This window comes from Hemitrygon akajei, chromosome 23 (genome assembly GCF_048418815.1).
Source record: "Hemitrygon akajei chromosome 23, sHemAka1.3, whole genome shotgun sequence".
Taxonomy (NCBI): domain Eukaryota; kingdom Metazoa; phylum Chordata; class Chondrichthyes; order Myliobatiformes; family Dasyatidae; genus Hemitrygon; species Hemitrygon akajei.
This window is the reverse complement of record NC_133146.1, coordinates 58,484,618-58,506,473: the sequence shown is the minus strand read 5'-3', so window position 1 is coordinate 58,506,473 and position 21,856 is coordinate 58,484,618. Positions and strand designations below refer to the sequence as shown.

Here is a 21,856-nt window from a genome sequence, read left to right as displayed (position 1 = left end):
GTTCTTAACCTTACCTATAACAGAGAGAAGTGGGTGTTTGGAACCCAAGTGGCCTTGCTATCCTTGGGTATGTCGTGGAGAACAGGGTCATTGGCCCTGACCCCGACTGTATGTGCCCCCAGTTGGAACTCCCTCTTCCCACCACCCTCAGAGCCCTCAAACGGTGCCTGGGCTTCTTTTCCTATTACGCCCAATGGGTCCCTCACTACGCAGACAAGGCCCGCCCCCTGGTCAAGTCCACCGCATTTCCCCTCTCAGCCAAGGCCCGTGAGGCCTTCAGCCGCATTAAAGGGGATATTGCCAAAGCAACAATGCATACAGTGGACGAGACCATTCCCTTCCAAGTAGAGAGTGACGCTTCCGACTTCGCGCTGGCTGCTACCCTCAATCAGGCAGGCAGGCCAGTAGCATTCTTTTCTCGTACCCTTCAAGGCCCTGAAATTCGGCACTCTGCGGTGGAGAAAGAAGCCCAGCCATAGTGGAAGCTATTAGGCACTGGAGGCACTATCTTGCCGGCAAAAGGTTCACCTTGCTGACCGACCAGCGCTCAGTTGCGTTCATGTTTAGCAACCAAAAGCGGGGCAAAATCAAAAATGATAAAGTTTTGCGGTGGAGAATGGAACTCTCCACCTACAACTATGATATCCTATACCGGCCTGGAAGGCTCAATGAGCCCCCGATGCCCTATCCCGGGGAGCGTGTGCCAGCGCACAGCTCGACCAGCTATACGCCCTCCATGCAGATCTTTGCCACCCAGGGGTCACCTGACTTTACCATTTCGTGAAAGCCTGGAACCTGCCGTACTCCCTTGAGGAAATCAGGACGATGACCAGGGACTGTCAAATCTGCGCTGAGTGCAAACCACACTTCTACCGTCCTGAAAAGGCACAACTTATCAAGGCCACCCGCCCCTTTGAGCGACTGAGTGTCGACTTTAAGGGCCCCCTTCCCTCCACCGACCGCAATGTCTACTTTCTCAACATTATCGACGAGTACTCACGGTTCCCCTTTGCCATCCCCTGCCCCGATACCACTGCCACGTCCATCATAAAAGCCCTGCGCCAGCTCTTCACTCTGTTCAGATATCCCTGCTATATCCACAGTGATGGAGGGTCCTCGTTTATGAGTGACGAGCTGCGTCAATACCTGCTGGCTAGGGGTATTGCTACTAGTAGGACCACGAGCTATAATCCCTGGGGGAATGGACAGGTGGAGAGGGAGAATGCCACAGTGTGGAAGGCCACACTCTTAGCCCTTAGGTCAAAGGGGTTGCCGGTCTCTCGATGGCAGGAGGTCCTCCCCGAGGCACTCCACTCCATCCGCTCCCTGTTATACATGTCCACCAATGTCACCCCTCATGAGCGACTCTTTTCTTTTCCCAGGAAGTCTGCCACTGGGACCACCCTACTGGCTTGGCTGACGTCCCCAGGGCCAGTGCTGCTCCGGAAACGTGCGAGGAGCAATAAATACTCCCCGATGGTCGAGAGGGTTCACCTACTTCATGCAAACCCCCAGTATGCCTACGTGGTCTTGCCTGATGGACGGGAGGACACGGTCTCCGTCCATGACCTGGCGCCCTCAGGAGCACCAGACCCCTACCCCGAACACTCCACAGTGACTATGAACCCCGTACCCACCGAGGTGTATACCCACGAGACACCACACACACCAAGCCCTACACAGACTCCCCACGACACTCCCATACCGGGCGCCTCGCACACGCATGAGGGATCACTGATGCCTAATGGGCTGGCACCTCAAGTCAGGCCGGAGTCAGCACAACCACCGTCACCGGTGCAATCACCACCGGTGCTACGTAGATCGCAGCGACAGATTTGACCGCCTGATAGACTTAATCTGTAAATATACTTGTAAGAAACTTTGCCCCATGGGGACTCTCTTTCAAAACAAAAGTGGGGGGTGAATGTGGTAAATTATATATACCTGTCTGGACACGCCCCCCTGCTGACTGCTCCTGTGGCTCCTCCCACAGACCCCTGTATAAAGGCGGTTGGAGGCACTGCTCCTCCCTCGGTCTCCAGGATGTTGTGTGGTGGTCTCTTGCTGCTAATAAAAGCCTATCATTCGCCTCCCGTCTCCGAGAGTTATTGATGGTGCATCAGAGGTACAGCAGCCTCAAGGCACACACTCAATGATTCAGGAACAGCTTATTCCCCTCTGCTATCTGATTTCTGAATGGACATTGAAACTATGAACACTACCTCACTACTTTTCTTATTTCTCCTTTTGCAATACTTATTTAATTTAACTACTTAATATATCTATACTTCAGTAAGTCACGTTTTTCTCTATTATTATGTATTGTGTTGTTGGGCTGCTGCAAAGGCAATAGATTTTACAACATATGCTGGTGATATAAAACCGAATTCTGATTCATGTTGGGACTGTGTTGATGTCTATCCTTAACAGGCCAACATCCTTTAGCGAGGGCCCAGGAATGAGCAGAATGTCAGCTGGTTTGAAATCCCTCTCGAACTAGTTTGATCCAGTCACAATCGATCTTCACAGTGTGGACGGTCTGACTCCTTGAAAGACCTGCAGACAATCCACCATGCCTGGCACTTCTCCTGTTCTCTACTAGTTGCTGCCCCCTGCCTTGTACCCATAAGCTTCAATCCCTCTTCATGCTTCCCTGCTTGCTGGCTTTCTCCTTCCCAGATCGGGAGTTCAGAATAGGACAGACAGTGCTACCCTCGGTGACATGGTTGGTGTCAGGCCTACTGGAGCCTGCTTGTGACTAGAACGTGGCTGTCAGCCTTGACAAAAGGCTAATATTTCCCCCAGAGGTGGCCACTACAATCCTCAGACCAGATTTGGCCTGGTGGTTCAGCAGTCTGAAGGCAGCAGTAATCTCAAAGCTCGCTGTGCCCTGGAAAGACGCAGTCTGCGAGGCGCATGTGCGGAAGCACACGAGATACGCTGAGCTGGCCGCAGATGCTAAGCAGCGTGGATGGAAGGTGCAGAGTTTCCCAGTAGAGGCTGGCTGCAGAGGGTCTGTGGCTACCTCCATGCTCAGACTTCTGACGGGATTGGGAGGGCCAGCGGCAAGCTATAAAAGAACTCTCGGAGGCAGCCAAGTGAAGCAGCCACTGGTTATGGATGAAGAGGAGTGATGGCAGCTGGGCCCTAAAATGACCCACGAGTGGTCAGCTGTGAAGGGGGTACGCCTGGGACACCGGGTCACACTGTTCAGCCCTCTGGAGATGTAGCGGGCTTAAATTGGCGAAACATCTAAGAAGGGGGGTGCTCACCTGATGACCCCAGGGAAGCATCTGGCATCCACCAGGCCCCACCTCAAGATCTCTAAGCTATGACCCAAGTTAGGATCTGCTTATCAAAGGGATTGAAACATCTAGTCCAATGAGGTCAAACTAACTATCAATAATTTACTATAAAGTGCAGTAAACAGTGAAAAAACATTAAAACAAATCAACATTTGGTGTGGCTATCCTTTGTCTTTAAAATATCATCAATTCTCTTAGGGGAGTACACTGTCATGCAGTTTTATGAGAAGATTAGCTGGTAGGTTGCTCCAAGCATCTTGGAGAACTTGTAACAGTTCTTCTACAGACTTTAGCTGTCTTGCTTGCTTCTGTCTCTCCAGGTAATCCCAGACAGCCTCGATGATGTTGAGATCAGGGCTCGGTGGTGGCCATACCAGCTGAAACCATATGAAACATCTAGGCTGCCTAAGACTTTTAACAATATTCTGTTTCTGGGGCAGGGGAGCTACAGAGAATGCACAATAACCTATGGAAAGAACATACATTATATATTTTGGGAAATATGATTTTAAGGGTTATTAATATAATTGTAAGGTAAAGCATGTTACCTCTCTGGCATCTTTTCCCATGGAAGGGACGAGGACACCGACAGTTGTAGCCTGTTGCAGTGGTTTCACAGACTCCATGGTTCCGACAAGGGTTTGAAAGACAGGGATCTGGAAAAAAATGCTTTTGTTAATAGATCATCACATGCACTTGAAGCTGTTTTAACCCTAATATCGATACCAGAGGACACTGGTACTGGAAGAGAGTTTAAGGGAGCTATTAGAGGAAGGAATTCTTTTAGTGTTAGGTGCCAGCAATGGTGAAATGGGAGAAATGGTGGTAGAGTTTGATACAATCAAAACGTTTAAGAGACTCTTTGATAGGCATATAGATGTAATGAAAATGGAGGGTTATGAGCTATGTAGGAGGGAAGGTTAAACTGATTGTGAATTAGGCTTGTATAGTCCAGCACACTATCAGGGTTGAGGGTCCATACTGTACTGTACTATGTTGTGTATGTGAAGCATACACAATGGACAAATGCTGGAAATACTCAGAAGTTCTGACAGCAAAAGCAGACTGTCGAAGTCAAAGTTTATTGCCATCAGTACATGCCTGCCTTCACAGGTGCAATTAAAACTGATTTGCAGCAACATCACCGGCACATAGCATCACATAAGCAGCATTCACAATAAAAACATGAATTAAACATAAAATATACAAATTTTTTGGTTACAAGAAAAACACATAGAGAATCAAAGTTAGTTTTTCAGGTGAATGGAAACCTTAATTCTGTTTTTCTTGTCTTAAGCTGGATCTGCAAGAAATCTGAAAATGGCAGAAATGTTTGCAATTATGTACTAATGGAAAAGGGCCTGATATCCATTCTCCTTAAATTTTACTTTGTTCTTGCCTGCAGTCCGCTTTACAAAAAATTCAAGAAAATTCTATGCAAAGTAATTTCTGGAGAAAATGCCTTACGTTCTCTGGGCATCGTTCAGTCACAGTAGAGACATACAGCATTATATAGAGACACAGGTCCTTTAGCCCACTATGTCCTAACTGACTTTCAACTACATATCTGTACTAATCCTGCTTTCCAGAACTTTATCTGCAGTCTTTCATGTATTCAAGTGTTCATCTATAGTGCTGTGCAAAAGTCCTCGGCACATATATACAGTATAGCCAGGGTGGTAAAGAATTTTGCACAGTAGATAGATAGATAGATAGATAGACACTTTATTCATCCCCATGGGGAAATTCAACTTTTTTCCAATGTCCCATACACTTGTTGTAGCAAAACAAATTACATACAATACTTAACTCAGTAAAAATATGATATGCATCTAAAATCACCCTCTCAAAAAGCATTAATAATAGCTTTTAAAAAGTTCTTAAGTAGTTTACTTAAATACATTAAATACAATCAACCCTGGCACTTTAACATATCTTACTCCTGGCGGTTGAATTGTAAAGCCTAATGGCATTGGGGAGTATTGACCTCTTCATCCTGTCTGAGGAGCATTGCATCGATAGCAACCTGTCGCTGAAACTGCTTCTCTGTCTCTGGATGGTGCTATGTAGAGGATGTTCAGGGTTTTCCATAATTGACCGTAGCCTACTCAGCGCCCTTCGCTCTGCTACCGATGTTATACTCTCCAGTACTTTGCCCACGACAGAGCCCGCCTTCCTTACCAGCTTATTAAGACGTGAGGCGTCCCTCTTCTTAATGCTGCCTCCCCAACACGCCACCACAAAGAAGAGGGCGCTCTCCACAACTGACCTATAGAACATCTTCAGCATCTCACTACAGACATTGAATGACACCAACCTTCTAAGGAAGTACAGTCGACTCTGTGCCTTCCTGCACAAGGCATCTGTGTTGGCAGTCCAGTCTAGCTTCTCGTCTAACTGTACTCCCAGATACTTGTAGGTCTTAACCTGCTCCACACATTCTCCATTAATGATCACTGGCTCCATATGAGGCCTAGGTCTCCTAAAGTCCACCACCATCTCCTTGGTCTTGGTGATATTGAGTCGCAGTTAGTTTGAGTTGCACCATATCACAAAGTTCTGTATCAGTTTCCTATACTCCTCCTCCTGTCCATTCCTGACACACCCCACTATGGTCGTGTCGTCAGCGAACTTCTGCACATGGCAGGACTCCGAGTTATATTGGAAGTCTGATGTGTACAGGGTGAACAGGACCGGAGAGAGCACGGTCCCCTGCGGCGCTCCTGTGCTGCTGACCACCGTGTCAGACCTACAGTCTCCCAACCGCACATACTGAGGTCTATCTGTCAAGTAGTCCACTATCCAATCCACCATGTGAGAGTCTACTCCCATCTCCGTTAGTTTGTGCCTTAAGATCTTGGGCTGGATGGTGTTAAAGGCACTAGAGAAGTCCAGGAATGTAATCCTCACAGCACCACTGACCCCATCTAAGTGAGAGAGGGATTTGTGCAGCAAATACGTGATAGCATCCTACACTCCCACTTTCTCCTTATATGCAAACTGAAGAGGATCCCGGGCGTGCCTGGTTTGTGGCCTCAGATTCTGTATTATCAGCCGCTCCATGGTCTTCATCACGTGCGACGTCAAGGCAACAGGTCTGAAGTCATTCAACTCCTTTGGTTGTGGTTTCTTCGGTACCGGGACAATACAGGATGTTTTCCACTGTCTGGATACTCTTCTCTGCTCCAGGCTCATGTTGAAGATGCGCTGTAGTGGTTCTCCCAGCTCAGTCGCACAGGCCCTCAGTAATCACGGGGAAACTCCATACTGTACTGTGTACTCCATACAGTACTGTGGTAATTTTATGTATTGCACTGTACCGCTGCTGCAAAAATAACTAATTTCATGACATATGTAAGTGATAACAGACCTGATTCTGATATGGGTCTCTATTGTGGACTGAGAATGGGAAGGGGCAGGGAGAGGGGAATCATGGTTGGGAAAAGGGGAAGGGAGAGGGGAAGGGATGGGAAGCACCTGAGAGACATTCTGTAATGATCAATAAAGCAATTGTTTGGAATCAAATGACCTTGCCTGGTGTCTCGGGGCTGGGTGTGTCTGTACCCACGCCAACCCCTGATCCAGCACTCCTACACCTCTCCCACGGCAATCCACCCTTGCCTTTCCCAACGTGCTTGGCTCCCATCAGATTTACATTGCTCCACATTGACAAGTACAGTACTGTGTGAAAGTCTTAGGCATCCTAACTATATATATGTGCCTAAGACTTTTGCACCTTACTGTAGATACTTCTAAAATGCAGAGACAGTAGCTGCATTTACCACAGCACTCAGTCAGTGTGTTCTAGATTTCAACCACCCTCTGATGAAAAGTTCTTCCTCAGATCCTCACAAAATCTCTTACTCCAAATAGTAGTCAAGATTTGGGGTTGAGATTGCAAAGGGGCTGGAAAGGGCATGTATTAAGGGTAATGTCACCTTTGTAATGGGGGACTTCAATATGCAAGGGAATTGGGAAAATCAGGATGGTGTTAGATCTCAAGAGAAGGTATTTGTTGAATGCCCACAAGATGGATTTATGGATTTTTAGAGCAGCTTGTGCTCGAGCCTACTAGGGGTAAGACTATCCTAGATTGGGTGTTGTGTAATAACCCAGCTTTTATTGGTCAACTTAATGTTAAAGAACCTTTAGGAGGCAGTGATCATAATATGATTGAATTTATATTGCAATTTGAGAGGGAGGAGCATAAGTCACATATAACAACGCAATAAAGGGAATCACAGAGGCATGAGAGAGGAGCTTGCCCAGGTGGATTGGAGGGGGTACTGGTGGGGATGATGGCAGAGCAGAGGTTGCTGAAGTTTCTGGAAATAGTTCACAAGTTGCAGGATAGATATGTCCCACAGAAGAAGTTGTTCTCAAATGGCAGGGCTAGGCAACCGTGACTGACAAGGGAAGTTAAGGACTGCATAAAGGCCAAGGAAAGGACATATAAGCTAGTAAAAGTGAGTGGGACGTTAGATGATTGGGAAGCTTTTAAAATCCAACACAAGGCAACTAAAAGGGCTATAAGAGGTAAAAGATGAAACATGAGGGCAAACTAGATGACAATAAAGCAGGGTACTAGAAGATTTTCAGTTATATAAAGAAGGAAAGGGAGGTGAGAGCACTCCATTGGACCACTAGAAGATGATGCAGGTGAGGTTAAAGAAAATGCAGATAAACTTAATAAGTACTTTGCTTCAGTATTTACTGTGGAAGACACTGGCTGTATGCCAGAGGTCTGTGAGTGTCAGGGAGCAGGAATGAATGCCATTGCTATTACAAAAGAAAAAGTGTGAGATAAGCTCAAAGCTCTTAAAGTGGATAAGTCATCTGGACCAGATGGACCACATCCCAGAGTCCTGAGAGAGGTTGCTGAAGAGATAACGGATGCATTGATCATGATCTTTCAAGAATCACTTGATTCTGCCTTGCTCCCAGAGGAATGGAAAATTACAAATGTCACTCCACTCTTTAAGAAGGGAGGAAAGCAAAAGAAAGGAAATTATAGGTCAGTTAGCCTAACCTCAGTGGTTAGGAAAGTGTTGGAGTCCATTATTAAGGATGAGGTTTCGGGGTACTTGGAAACTAATGATGAAATAAGTCAAGGTCAATATGGTTTCTGTAAAGGGAAATCTTGCCTGACAAATCTGTTGGAATTCTTTGAGGGAGTACCAAGCAGGATCAACAAAGGAGAGGCAGTGGATATCCTTTACTTAGGTTTTCAGAAGTTATTTGATAAAGTGCCTCACATGAGATTGCTTAACAAAATATCCTATGGTGTTACCCAAGTCTGTGGCTATATTCAAAGCGGAAGTTGATAGATTTCTGATTGGTTGGGGCATCAAGGGATATGGTGAGAGGGCAGATGTATGTGGTTGAATGGGATCCAAGATCAACCATGATGAAATGGCAGAGTGAACTCAATTGCTGAATGACCTAATTCTGCTCCTATGTCTTATGGTCTTACTTCTGACCCCATCAGTTTTAGATAACTTTGGCAAGGGAAAAAGTTTCCTATTATTACCCTATTTGTGCCCCTCATCTACCTCCATTAAGTTTCTTCTTCAGCCTTCTCCACTCCATGGAGAACAACCCTAGCTTCTTAAGACCTTCCTCTTAAATTAAATGCTCCACCCCAAGCATCATCCTGGTGAATGTCCTCTGTAGCCACACAAGTTCAATCACGCTGTTTCTGCAATGTCATAACCAGAACTATATACAGTCCTGCAGCTGTAGCTTATAACGTTCCATATCACCTCCCTGCTGTTTTATTCTATGCCTCGCTAATGAAGAGAAATATCCTATATGCCTCCTTCGCCACCTTTTCTATCTGTGCTGCTACCTTTAAGAATCCTTGGACCTGTAGAGTGAGGTTCCTCTGTTCTTCAGTACTCCACAGTGCACTAATGTTCATTGTGTGCCACAATGAGGCCATCTTCAGGGTGGAGGAGCAACCTTGAATTCCATCTGGATAGCCTTCAACCTGATGGCATGAATATTGATTTCACCTTCCAGTAAAAATGATGCTTGTCATTGTGGCTCTGTGATCCTGAGTCTCCTGTTTTCACATTTAAACACCATTGACAACTAGATGTTTGGAGATGATGTTCACATTGGCTATTCACTAACCTTGATGGCCATGATCCAATTTGGAGTAAGGTTTTTTCCATTGTACATTGTGAACATTTTTTCACAAACAACATGAAATAATAGGACCTCATAGGCTCTTAGGAAGCTAATCTTGACAATTTGAGTACATAGCACAAAGAGAGAACAAAAACAAAACTACTACAATTATCATTTCTTTGCAAATTTGTAGAATTCCATGAATATACAAGTTAGGTACTGCTGCACAGACAATTCAGACTTCCGAAATTACATAAATCATAACTGCAAGATAATGTTACAGTTAAAGCAAATTGTTAACCAACCATTATCATTGTAGTAATAATCCATCCAACTGGAATAACCTTCTTCATCTATCCCTGCATGATCGTCCCCTATGATTAAAACAATTTAAGCATTAGTTTCACTGTACAGTTGGTTCAGACTTAAAACATCAACTTTGCAATATTTCCCAGTTTTCCAAACAAAAGTAAATATTTTTATCACCCAAACATCCAAACCCACCCTCTTGAGAACAGCTATTGGAGGAGAGCTCTCTCATCAGAGACAGTAAAACAGCCATCGCCAATGGTAAAGAGAGTTTCAAGGATTTCTTCAGATAATTCTATGTTTTAGACTTGAACATTCTTGATTCCATCCCAAAGCATGTCACCCACCACTATTTCAGTGCAGCCCTCCAAGCAAGAGGTTGTCAAGAATACTAAACAAGAATACCAGTTCTGGAGCATACTGAACAAGTAACCCTAAAATGGGAAGGGGAGAGCATCCTCGCAGATCTGAGACAGACCAGACACAGAACCATCATCAGAAATAGAGGCAAGCCACATTGTGGCAATTACAGAGACGTCTGGGTAAATGCAAAGTGTGGCATTAACCCATATGTGGCCTTCACTGACTTCACAAAACCTTTCCTTCTCCATAACCAGGAGGGATTATGATGTACTTTTCTCAAGTATGGCTCAGGAATTTTTTACCACTCTATGGCAGCATAGTACCATTAAAGCATCAGCGACCAGGGTTTAAATCCTGCTGCTGTCTGGAAGTAGTTTGTACGTTCTCACCATGACTGTACGAGTTTCCTCCGGGTGCTCCGGTTTCCACCAACATACAGCGGATTAGTAAAGTAATTGGTCACATGGGTGGCATGGGCTTGTTGGGATGGAAGGGTCTGTACCATACAGTTCCTCTCAATAAAAATTAAATAAATAGAATTTTCTTTCTGATTATGCGTAAGTCTTAATCCTGATCAATGGGTGTGCCATTAACCCATCCCATCACAGGCAGAGGTCAAAGCAAGGCTGTATTATCACACCTAACTGCTTTTTAATCTTCCTCTGCAATACTTCACCTCACCTCTAACATGCTTCCTGTTTGAGAGTGTCAATGAAAAGGCCAAGCAGGAAGCTCATAAAGCTTGATTGTCTCCTCTCCAAAAACAAGGTTGTTTCCCAGACTCAGCTGTGTTTTTACTTTATGCAGATGTTCCGATTTGGAGGCTGAATTCCAAGTCATCATAAATTGATTGACTGAAACAAATGAGGGGATGACTTTATCTTGAACATTACAAAATAAAGTTCCTCCTCCACCTTGTGCCCTCTGCTTCAAATTGCCCTTCCTAAGATCATAAGACCATAAGATATAGGAGGAGAATCAGGCCATTCAGCCCATCGAGTCTGCTCCACCATTTCACCATGGCTGATCCACTTTCCATCTCAGCCCCAATCTCCTGCCTTCTCCCCATATCCTTTCATGCCCTGAATAATCAAGAATCTATCAACCTTTTCTTTAAATTTACATAAAGTCTTGGTCTCCACAGCCACCTGTGGCAACCACTCTCTGGCTAAAGAAATTCCTCCTCATCTCCGTTCTAAAAGGACACCCCTCTACTCTGAGGCTGTGTTCTCTGGTCCTAGGCTTTCACAACCATAGGAAGCATCCTCTCCACATCCATTCCATTGAGCCCTTTCAACATTTGCTAGGTTTCAATGAGGTCACCCCTCCTGACAATCAAGGTCAGTTTCTGTGTCTTAGGAGTCAACTCAAACAGGGCTGTGGGAGCGCGCGAAGAGCTCAAGGAGCATGTGACATTCCAATAACCCACCCTCCTCCCCGCACCGTCAAGCACCACCTGCCCCACCTGTGGCTGAGTCTGCGGATCCCACAAAGGACTCTTCAGACACTTCAGAACCCACAGGAGTTGCGTGGACACGAATCAACCTTGACCCCGAGGGACTGCCTGAGAAGAAGATTTTATCAATGATTCTGGAAACTTTGTCTTGAGAGATATTTTCCTTTTATTCAGATAGCTGCCCTCACAACGTTGAAGATGAGTGCTTTTGGTTGTACATTTTAAGGGATTACAGGCAAATTTTCAGGATCTTGTTATTTTAGGCAAATGCACAAGCCAGCTCATATGCCTGTGTTAATTATTGGTAAAAGTACTTTCCTTTTGCACAGGAACCCCTTCACATCAGAAATCCCAATGGAAGATTTCTTTTGTACGCTTTTGCAAAATTAAAATAATTTCTCACCCTGAGGGTGGTGCAAGTGTGGAACAATCTTCTAGTGGAAGTGGTAGGAGTGTGTTCAAGTGTAACATTTACTGTAAGAGAAGTTTGGATAGAAGGAACTTAGAGGGAGATTATCCAGCTGCAGGCTGATGCAGAAGATTAGGTCAGCATGGACTAGACGGGCCAAATGATTTGTTTCTGAGCTGTAGATTTCCATGGCTCTGACTCTAGTAAATGCATTTTATTTATAAAGGTATTTACAGTTATATAGCACGTATACAGAGGTGGAACTCTGTACGATGGTCCACTTTTTCTGAAATGCAGGTTCAAATACTTTAGATGCATTGCCGTATTTAATAACTTCATAATCTATTTACATGAAGGCAAATGTAGAAGAAACCATAATTAGTCATTCACATCAATGACAATTTTGGATGTATTTAGCATTCTCTTATTTGCCCTGTTTCTCTAAAGAAAATGAGTCATGTTGGCTCTGGAGCTGAAAGGTGCCAGATGTCATCTGGTACAGTGGGCAAGGAGGCTGAGATGGTTGGTAATATTCAACTATCCAATCACAGGAAGCTACAGCTTTCCCTAATACTACTGTCAATTAATATTAATGTGTTTACTGCCACTAAAGGCTATTGGATAATACAGTATTCGGGAACTGAATTGATCTTTTTGCTTGTTCATTTGTGACTTGTGAATGCAGTGGTGATTGGGGGAACTGGGCAGGGATTCCTGACTCTCCTGCAATATTTTATTTTGTGGAATTTTGAGATCCCTCAAAGTTGCCGCGCAAGTTGACAGGGTGGATAAAAAGTGTTGGTCTCCATAAGTCAGGCAATTGAGTTCAGGAGCCGCAAGGTAATGTTGCAGTTCTAGTAAATTCTAGTTAGACCACAATGGGAAGATTGTGTTCAGTTCTGGCTGCCTTATTATAGGAAGGATATGGAAACTTTAGAGAGGGTGCAAAGGAGATGCTGCCTGGATTAGAGAGCATGTCCTACTTATGAGGATAGTTGAGCGAGCTAGGGCTTTTTCTTTAGAGTGAAGGAAGATGAGAGATGCCTTAATAGAGGTGATAAGATAATAAGAGGCAAAGATAGAGTTGAAAACAAAGGACTTTTTCCAGGGTGGAAATAGCCAATATGAGGGCCATAATTTTAAGGTGATTGGAGGAAACGTTTCGGGAAGATGTCCGAGGTAGGTTTTTATTTTACACAGAGAAACAACGGTGCATGAAATGCGTTACCGGGGTGGTGGTAGACACAGATACATTGGAGACATTTAAGAACCTCTTAGATAGGCACATGGATGAAAGAAAAATGGAGGGCTATATGGGAGGGAAGGGTTAAATTGATCTGGAGAAGGTTAAAATGTCGGCACAACATTGTGAGCTGAAGGACCTGTACTGTGTTGTTATGTTTTATGTTTTATAAGTGCTGTATCATGATATACGAACACATAACCATACCAACAGGCTGGAAGGTGCCTTCAGACAGCCTTGTACCTTGTGTTTACCCCTATGGGATACCTGGTGTCATCCTCACTCTTTACAACAGCCTGCCCTGCAAGTTCCTCTGGCCGTGCTGCTCCAGCCTTTCCACAAGGTAGAATCGGCTGTGAGCAGTAACGAGAGCACTCAGAGTGAAAACTAAATCCCCGACAAGTCATGATATCAGAAAGCTTTCTCACTAATATCAAATGTCTTACAAAAACTGATAAAACATACTTGAATCATAAAAAAGCACATTTAAAAAACAGATAAATGCTTTTAGAAGCACCCTGGACATGTCAAGTAATCAAATGCATTAACGTTGCTCAAACAACCACAAGCAACTACATGCTCTCACTTGACTTTTTAGTGAAGTTTGGTGACTCAGTCGAGTCTGCCCTCTCTGTTCAGTTTGATTGGAAATGGCCCCGGGTGTGGTGAAGAATCAGAGGCAGAGCAGGAGGCTGGGTGTACTGGTGCCCGGAGGCATCTGGAAGATGTTGGCACACACACTGCAGCTAGCTTCAGGTTCTGCCTGATGGAATGATAGAATATCCTTCAGCATTATCTATTCCTATCTTTGATTTCTCTAGAAAGAAACTGTACTGTTAAATCCAAAGCCTTGAAATGAGCAATCTGACATTTCATTAAATTTTGAAAAACTGTAGGCTTCTATCAGTTCCTTCAATAAAAGTGGTTACACAGTAATACAGACAGTCCCTGGGTTATGTAAAGCTTCAGTTCCCAAGAAATGTCCACAAGCTGATTTCAGAAAGTCCATTTTCTACACCTACCCAGCTATCGCTCTATATACACTTGCTATAAACACTTGTTAGCATTCATTTCAAGAGGACTAGAATATAAAAACAAGGATGTGATGTTGAAGTTTTATAAAGCACTGGTGAGGACTCACTTGGAGTATTGTGAGCAGTTTTGGGCCTTTACCTAAGAAAGGATGTACTGACATTGGAAAAGGTTCAAAGGAAATGATTCCCAGATTGAAAGGCTTGTCATATGAGGAGCATTTGTTGGTACTGGGCCTCTACTCACTGGAATTCGGAAGAATGAGGGGTGACCTCATTGAAACCTATTGAATGTTGAAAGGCCTCGACAGAGTGGATGTTTCCAATGGTGGGCGTGTGTAAGACCACAGGACGAGCATCAGAATAGAGGGGTGTCCTTTTAGAATGGAGATAAGGGGATGTCTTTAGTCAGTGAGTGGTGAATCTGTGGAAGCTGTTGCCACAGGCGGCTGTGGAGATCAAGTTATTGGATATATTCAAAGCAGAAGTTGATAGATTTTTGATTATTCAGGGCATGGATATGGGGTAAAGGCAGGAGATTGGGGGTGAGAGGGAAAATTAAATTAATTAGCCATGATGAAATAACAGAGCAGACTCGATGGGCCAAATGGCCTAGTTCTGTTCCTATACCATACAGTCTTATAATTCTTCCACTTCATTGGATATTCACACTTAAGCTGCCCAGAGTTAAGTGTTATCCTATCCTTAATTAATGCGCACAACATTTTATGATGACATGGTAGTGTAGTGATTAGCGCAACACTTTGCAGTACCAGGGTTCAATTCCCACCACTGTCTGTAAGGAGTTTGTCCATTCTACCCAGGACCACGTGGGTTTCCTCCGTGTTTCCTCCCACAGTCTAAGGATGTACCGGTTAGTAGGTTAGTTGGTTATTGTAAATTGTCCTGCGATTAGATCAGGATTAAATCGGTGCGTGGCTGGGTGGCACGGCTCAAAGGGCCAGAGGGCTTGTTCTGTGCAGTACCTCAGTAAGCAAAGTTACTATTATTATCTTGAAAAATTTATTGTTGGGGTTCCGTAAATCAGGATATCTGTAACCTGGGCTATTTATGTACTTTCTTTCTGTGCATGTACAGTGGTATTTTCTTGGGTAGCCTCATATTTACAAGGCTAACTCTGAGAAATAAATGCAGAGTAAATTAAAGCCATTAGATTCAAAGGAACAAAGCCAGAAGATGATTTCTGTTCATAATATTTTGCATTGAAATTTAAAATACAGATTCTAAAAATCCTTTGTGATTTCAGATTAGTTTCCAGTCTTTAGTAGAGAACAGCAGATACTGCAACTGAATATTCATCTGCACTTCATCAGGCTCAATAAGTAGAATGTTGTGATGGGCAAGTTCATTACATCAATCACATGGAAAACACAAGTATAAATTTGTTTTAAGGCATCTGAATCAATCAACAGCGGCTACTTCTGAGTAACCTAGGCCAGACTACTGGGAATAAAGTTCTTGCAGGAAACAGACATGCAAGTGGCTCATCTCAGCCTCTTACTGAGGTCCTCAGCTTTGCTGGTTCCAGACTTCATGTGACATAAAGAAATGGCTGAGCATAATGGCCACAGCAAAGACTTTGGGATCTGATAATATCTCATCTCAAGGCTTGCTCACTAAGACTCATTACTCCTCGAGCCACAACAGAGTACAATGACTCTATTGGGATCTAGCTGACAAAGGGCAGAACAAATCAAATGCAGACACTTTATAAGCCATCAGGATACAATCAATTAGCAATGGGAAATTGATTTTGAAAAACAAGATGATGGAGGATTTCCGCAGGTATGGCAGTATTCAATGAAGGGAAATATCTGGGCTGGATAATTTATACTTCCATACAATTATCAGGAAGGCTCTAGGGCTCTCCTTTTTTTTTCTAGAATAAAGAGCTAGCTAGTTTCCATCTACTAACACCTTTCTTTGCCTGGCATAACTTGTGTAAGCCCTGAACAAGTTCTCTCTTGACTCCTCCCACTTTCTCCAGTTCAAAGATGCAGCTTGGGCACTGGTATGGAAGGCCTATGTTTCAAACTTCCACCAGCACAACTGCAGAATCCTTTCTCTGCCTCCTGCACTCCCGTGGAATTCGTCACCATCTTGAAATTTGCTACCAACCTCCACCCTGCCCAGGTTAGATAAAGGGTCTCACCCTGAAACATTGGCTGTCCATCTTACCCCACAGACTTCGTCTGAGCTGCTCAAGTTCCCACAGCATCCTGTACCTTTGCTCTGGATTCCATGATCAGCAGGCACTTATGACACGAAGGACAATTGATTATTTAAAATATTGATGACAGCCACATCTCATGAATGAATAAATTTAAAAAAAGAAAGACTTAGCTCTGGAAGTTCATGTCAATAGTGGCCGCTATGGAAAGATGGCTCTTTATTTAGGATCTAAGTTATTTACCATTTTGACAGGCTCCATAAAGATGCAATGATTATAAGAGAGGGAATGGATGTGGTGGGAAAGAAATGTGAGTAGTGTGGCTGAAGGTGTGAGAGAGGAGAGTGAAAATATAATTGTATTTTCATTTCTGACTGAACTTCTTTTGGCATAGGTGGTGTGCCATAACAGCTATTATGAATTTCAGTTGGCAGTGGAGATGTCCAGTCAGCATTTTGCCCTCCTGTTCCCACTCTAATCCCTGAGCAAATAGGTTTGCTTCCTCCTGAAAGCATCCACACCAGGATCTCAGAGGGAGCATTAAAGGACCACCTGTGGAAGTGAATAAGAAGTTGATGTTTCAGCTGAGATCCTCCCTCTCAGCCCACAACGTCAACTGTATATTATTCATTTCCATAGATGCTGCTGAGTTCCTCCAGCATTTTGTGTGTGTGTTGCTTTGGATTTTCAGCATCTGCACAATTCCATGTGTTTATTAAAAGACATTGTGCTTTCTAAGAATATATAGAAGCTGACTCTCAGTACAGAGTGGTTCGTGGTTGACTGTTGCTGAGGTGAACCTGTTGTTTAGGTGGTGCTTTGAGGCAGCCAAGGTGAAGCTGAGCTTCCACTTTCGGAGTGTATCAGGAGTAGCTGCAGCTCCTGACTCGTGGTTGTGAGCAGGTAGCAGCAATGCAGTTTTGCCTGCGATGGGCGGGTGGGGGCAGCTTTCCGTGCTCCCTTGTTTTGAGGTATTCTTGAATTTCCCATCCTCTCCAGCTGGGGCATTACTGAAGCAAGGTTACCTGGCAACAACCATGGCGCTCAGTTTGTTCTGTTGCTGCTTAAAGCTATTTGTGAGCAGCGGAAACAGTTCCTCAGCAGTTCATTGAAGAGGGTAGATTGGTTGTCCATAGTTCCCATCTGAGTGTTAACCTATCCCCTACTTTTCTCCACAGCATTCTCGTACTGAAAACTTCTAACTCCATGGCTTATATTATTAGTTGTATTAACATTGTCCTATCATTAAATTATTGACTCCATGCAAAGGACCTGTCCTCATTGTTGAACTAAACCCCACTAATTAAAACATTATGTCCTGTCTTCACAAAGCAAACTAATGCACAGTGTATATAATAAACATTGCCCAGTCAATTTTATATGTTTTGGGACCAGCTATAAAATCTTTATAAAGTCTTTGCTTGGGCTTCATCACTAGAAATTTACATTCATAACACACTTATTTATGACTTGAATAATATTTTTTGATTTGCAGATGTGTCCCAGCAAACATCAAAGTTCAAAGGTTTAAAGTTCAAAGTTATCAAAGTACATATATGTCACCATTATAACCCTACGATTCATTTTCTTGTGGACATACTCAATAAATCCATAATAGAATAATAACCATAACAGAAACAGTGAAAGACTGCACCAACTTGTACATTCAACCAGTGTGCAGAAGACAACAAACTGCGCGAATACAAAATGAAATAAATAATATTAAAAATAAATAAGCAATAAATATCGAGAACATGAGATGAAAAGTCCTTGAGAGTGAGTTCCTAGGTTGTGGGAATATTTCAGTGATGGAGTGAATAATGTTATCCTCTCTGGTTCAAGACCCTGATGGTTGAGGGTAATTACTGTTCCTGAACCTGGTGGTGTGAGTCCTGAGGTTCCTGTACCACCTTTCTGACGGCAGCAGTGAGAAGAAAACATGTCCTGGGTGGTGGGGGTCACGGATGATGGATACTGCTTCCCATAAGGAGAAAATAGCAGGGAAACTATGCTCTGTGGCCATTTTATTGCATATACCTGCTCACCTGCTTATTAATATAAATATCTAATCATGTGGCATCAACTCGATGCATAAAAGCATGCAGACATAGTTAAGAGGTTCACTTTGTTCAGAACAAGCATCACAATGGGAAAGAAATTTGATTTAATTGACTTTGACTGTGGAATGATTGTTGGTGCCAGATGGGGTGGTTTGAGTATCTCAGAAACTGATGAACTCCTGGGATTTTCATATATAACCATCTCTAGAATTTACAGAGAATAGTGCAAAAACCCAAAAAACATCCAGTGAGCAGCAGTTCTGTGGGCAAAAACACCTTGTTAATGAGAGAGGTCAGAGGAGAGTGGGCAGACTGGCTCAAGCTGACATGAAGGTGGCAGTAGTTCAGGTTACAGTGTGTTACAACAGTGGTGTGCAGAAGAGCAACTCTGAAAGCACAACATGTCAAACCTTAAAGTGGATAGACTACAGAAGCAGAAGAATATGCACTCAGTGTTTACTTAATTAGGTACTGGAAAAACCTAATAAAGTGGCCACTGAGTGTAGGAATGACAAGAATGTCGAATCTACAGAGTCTGTTCTACCACCCCATCAGATCAAAACAGATAAACAATCTAGAGGTACATGCTAATCTACTCCCTGTCACCATTAGTATATATGGATGGGTTACAGCAGCAGAAAACCATGAACATACACTCAGTGGCCACTTTATTAGGTAGAGGAGGTAGCTGGTAGTGTACACACCTTTCTTGCCAGTGTAGTGGGAACAATACCAGTTCCTAACCTGATATCAATCACTACTTTTACTTAACTGTCCAGCTCCGATCCTGGACTTCTCCTTCAAATAACATTGCAGAACCCGGAAGCCAGCAGCAAACCAAGAAAGACGACGTACTAACACTTTCTCTGTGCAACCAGCCGTAAGGAATAAAAGCAGACTTATTGCAGTCTCGTTCATTGCAAGAACTTTTGTTAAATGTTGAATCATGGTTGGTTTTGATTTGGTCTCTGTGCTAACAGGGGAACATTTTGGTTGACAATATCAGCGCAGTTTGCTAAAATGTGGTCTTCATAACATATGGCCTGGCAGCAATGAGGAAGAATTAATGCATTGTTCACTGATGTTGAAATTACACCATTAGTCACGGACTCTGCCAGGGTTCTTCCTGCTGGCTAATCAGTGCCATATATTGAAAAAGAAGGCATTTTCAAATAAAAACATTTCCGTTTCAGTGGTAAAGTGAGGACAATTACCTGGACATGGATGGCAAGTTTGATTTTAAAGAAAATAAATAATAGTGTCCCTGTTTGCAACTGTAGACTTGTTAAAAGTAAAATGGTTAAAAGTTAAAAGATAAAATTTAAATGGTTCTTGGGGAATGGGGAAAGGAATGGATGTGGAGCATAGTGGAGGATTAATATTCTTGGGGAAAATACTTGAAGCTGGAATTAACTTCATTCTATTAAAAGCAGAAATTCCGGATTAGAGGTCAAGTATTACCAATTTACTAGATTTACATGAAATGGCAAAGGAATGCAAACCGCTGGGTGTTATACAGCAACTGCTATCTGAGTGGTGGTATCATTCTGCCTGATGGTAATAAGGCAGAATGGTTGCCATCTCAAAGCTAAACCCCTTTTATAAGCTTCAAGTCAAGACCAGTTTTGCAAAAAAATTGAATGAAATTGTGGAGGAGATCCCCATGCTTGTTGCCTTTTCACTTTTTATCTCAATCACTTTTCATCTTTCAGCTATTTACCCCCTACGGAAAAGGATTGAAGAATTTTGTGATCTGCCCAATCAAAATCCATTTCTTTATTAAATGTTATTTGACATCACTGTGTAGATAACATAGAGATAGGTTAAAATACACTTACCATTGTCACTATAGGCTTTCTGTGGAGAAACAAAAATATGATTGTTTTAAAAAAAGTGTAAGTAAATTTATCGAGCAGTATAAGTTTAAAAAGTGTATTTTAAAGCTTCCAGACAAGACAAGTCCCTGGAACACTAGTTATATCCTATCATATTAAAAGGTTCTTTACTGCTCCAACTTAAATTAAATCAACGTTAGTTCAAACTAAACTTTCTCTTTTGACTATTAAATGCCCTTACATATAAGTGAACTTGATGCAACAAGATGATGACATCATTTTGTCAACATTTACAATGAGCATGTTTGCACATCACATGACTAAATGGTTTGCAAAAAATATTCACTGTTGGCAGTGTCCGTTTAAGATTTTGTTTGAACGAAATGGGACCTTTGTTCCCAACCATTCTTTTAACACTTTTTGAATAATTACAATTATCTTTTCTCGGCTGCTTAATATGAAACTGGTCACAGAGTCATAGAGTCAGCATAGTGCAGAAACAGGCCCTTCAGCCCATCTAGTCTGTGCCAAACCATTTAAACTGCCTACTCCCATCGACTTGCAGTGATCTCTGCAACGTTTTTATTACTTCAAATAAAAACAGTATTATACTCTTAAGTAGGAACAATAAAATCAGCATGATATCAATTACTTAAAATTCCATGCACAAAAATGATATCTCGTAATTGAGAGGTTTAATGAAGTCAATATAGAATCAAATGAGAAGAGAAATCATGTAAAAAGAAATAGGGAATTGTGATAATCAGAGGAGAGATATCGAGGCGCTGTAATGAATTGGTGATTCATCAAAGGTTTTTCAGTGAATGGACAAATTATATTCTAAAACATGCTTAACTTTTAATTACATTGAACCAGGAAAGTTGTGTGTAATTGCTTTAGTGGTGGAATTATGCATATGCACAGTAGGTTCCAAGAGCACTTTGTTCATGTTTCCCACTTTAAACAAAAAATATTGCAGTTACACACTTTAACAGTAGTGTAAAAAAAAGTGCTTACTTACAGAAAACGTCAATGCAGCCAGGCAGATGAAAAAGCACCTGGTAATTAACCAAACTATTACTTTTGGCATATTTCTAAGATTTGGAAGTGATGTGCCTCACCCTCGATATTTGACTTTCTGCTATTTATATTACAACACATCGGCAGAAGTCAAGGGTCATATGAACATACTAGGAGTTATTAACCAGTCTTCAAACATAGATAATTTATGAAGCAAAAACTTTGACTTTGGTAAAAGTTGGAAAAAGCTTAAATTTATTATAAATGCAATGGCTGCGTATCAATCTTATCAGCAGCACCTTTTTCAACTGAACTCTCGGTTCAAATTGATGTTGGGTTGTAGGGAGCAATAAAACTGAAAAAAAAAGCTCAGTCTATCTCCTTCAAGCATACAGATAATAACATGAGTGACAGTGATGCACAGTGCCTGAAGCAAATGTTCACTTTTGTAAATTATTTTAAATTTGGAAGTAATATAAAACAAGTTCTATATGTAGAATCG

At 42.7% G+C, this 21,856-nt stretch overlaps 1 protein-coding gene across 2 annotated transcripts in view; it reads right to left on the bottom strand.

Moving 5' to 3' along the window:
• Positions 1 to 21,476, bottom strand: part of LOC140715480 (hyaluronan-binding protein 2-like) — a 75,266-nt gene extending 53,790 nt beyond the window's left edge. The window contains exons 1-5 of one of the 2 annotated variants that reach the window (XM_073027779.1): positions 21,356 to 21,473; positions 20,338 to 20,356; positions 11,575 to 11,673; positions 9,743 to 9,811; positions 3,854 to 3,961 (exon numbers count right to left, since the gene is read on the bottom strand). In XM_073027779.1, the coding sequence (XP_072883880.1) occupies positions 3,854 to 3,961; positions 9,743 to 9,811; positions 11,575 to 11,673; positions 20,338 to 20,356; positions 21,356 to 21,424 (364 nt within the window). In that variant the 5' untranslated portion in view covers positions 21,425 to 21,473. Of the gene's footprint in view, positions 1 to 3,853; positions 3,962 to 9,742; positions 9,812 to 11,574; positions 11,674 to 20,337; positions 20,357 to 21,355 lie in introns of both variants that reach the window. The other variant, XM_073027780.1, reaches the window with a different exon arrangement.
• Between the last annotated feature and the right edge of the window lie 380 nt (positions 21,477 to 21,856).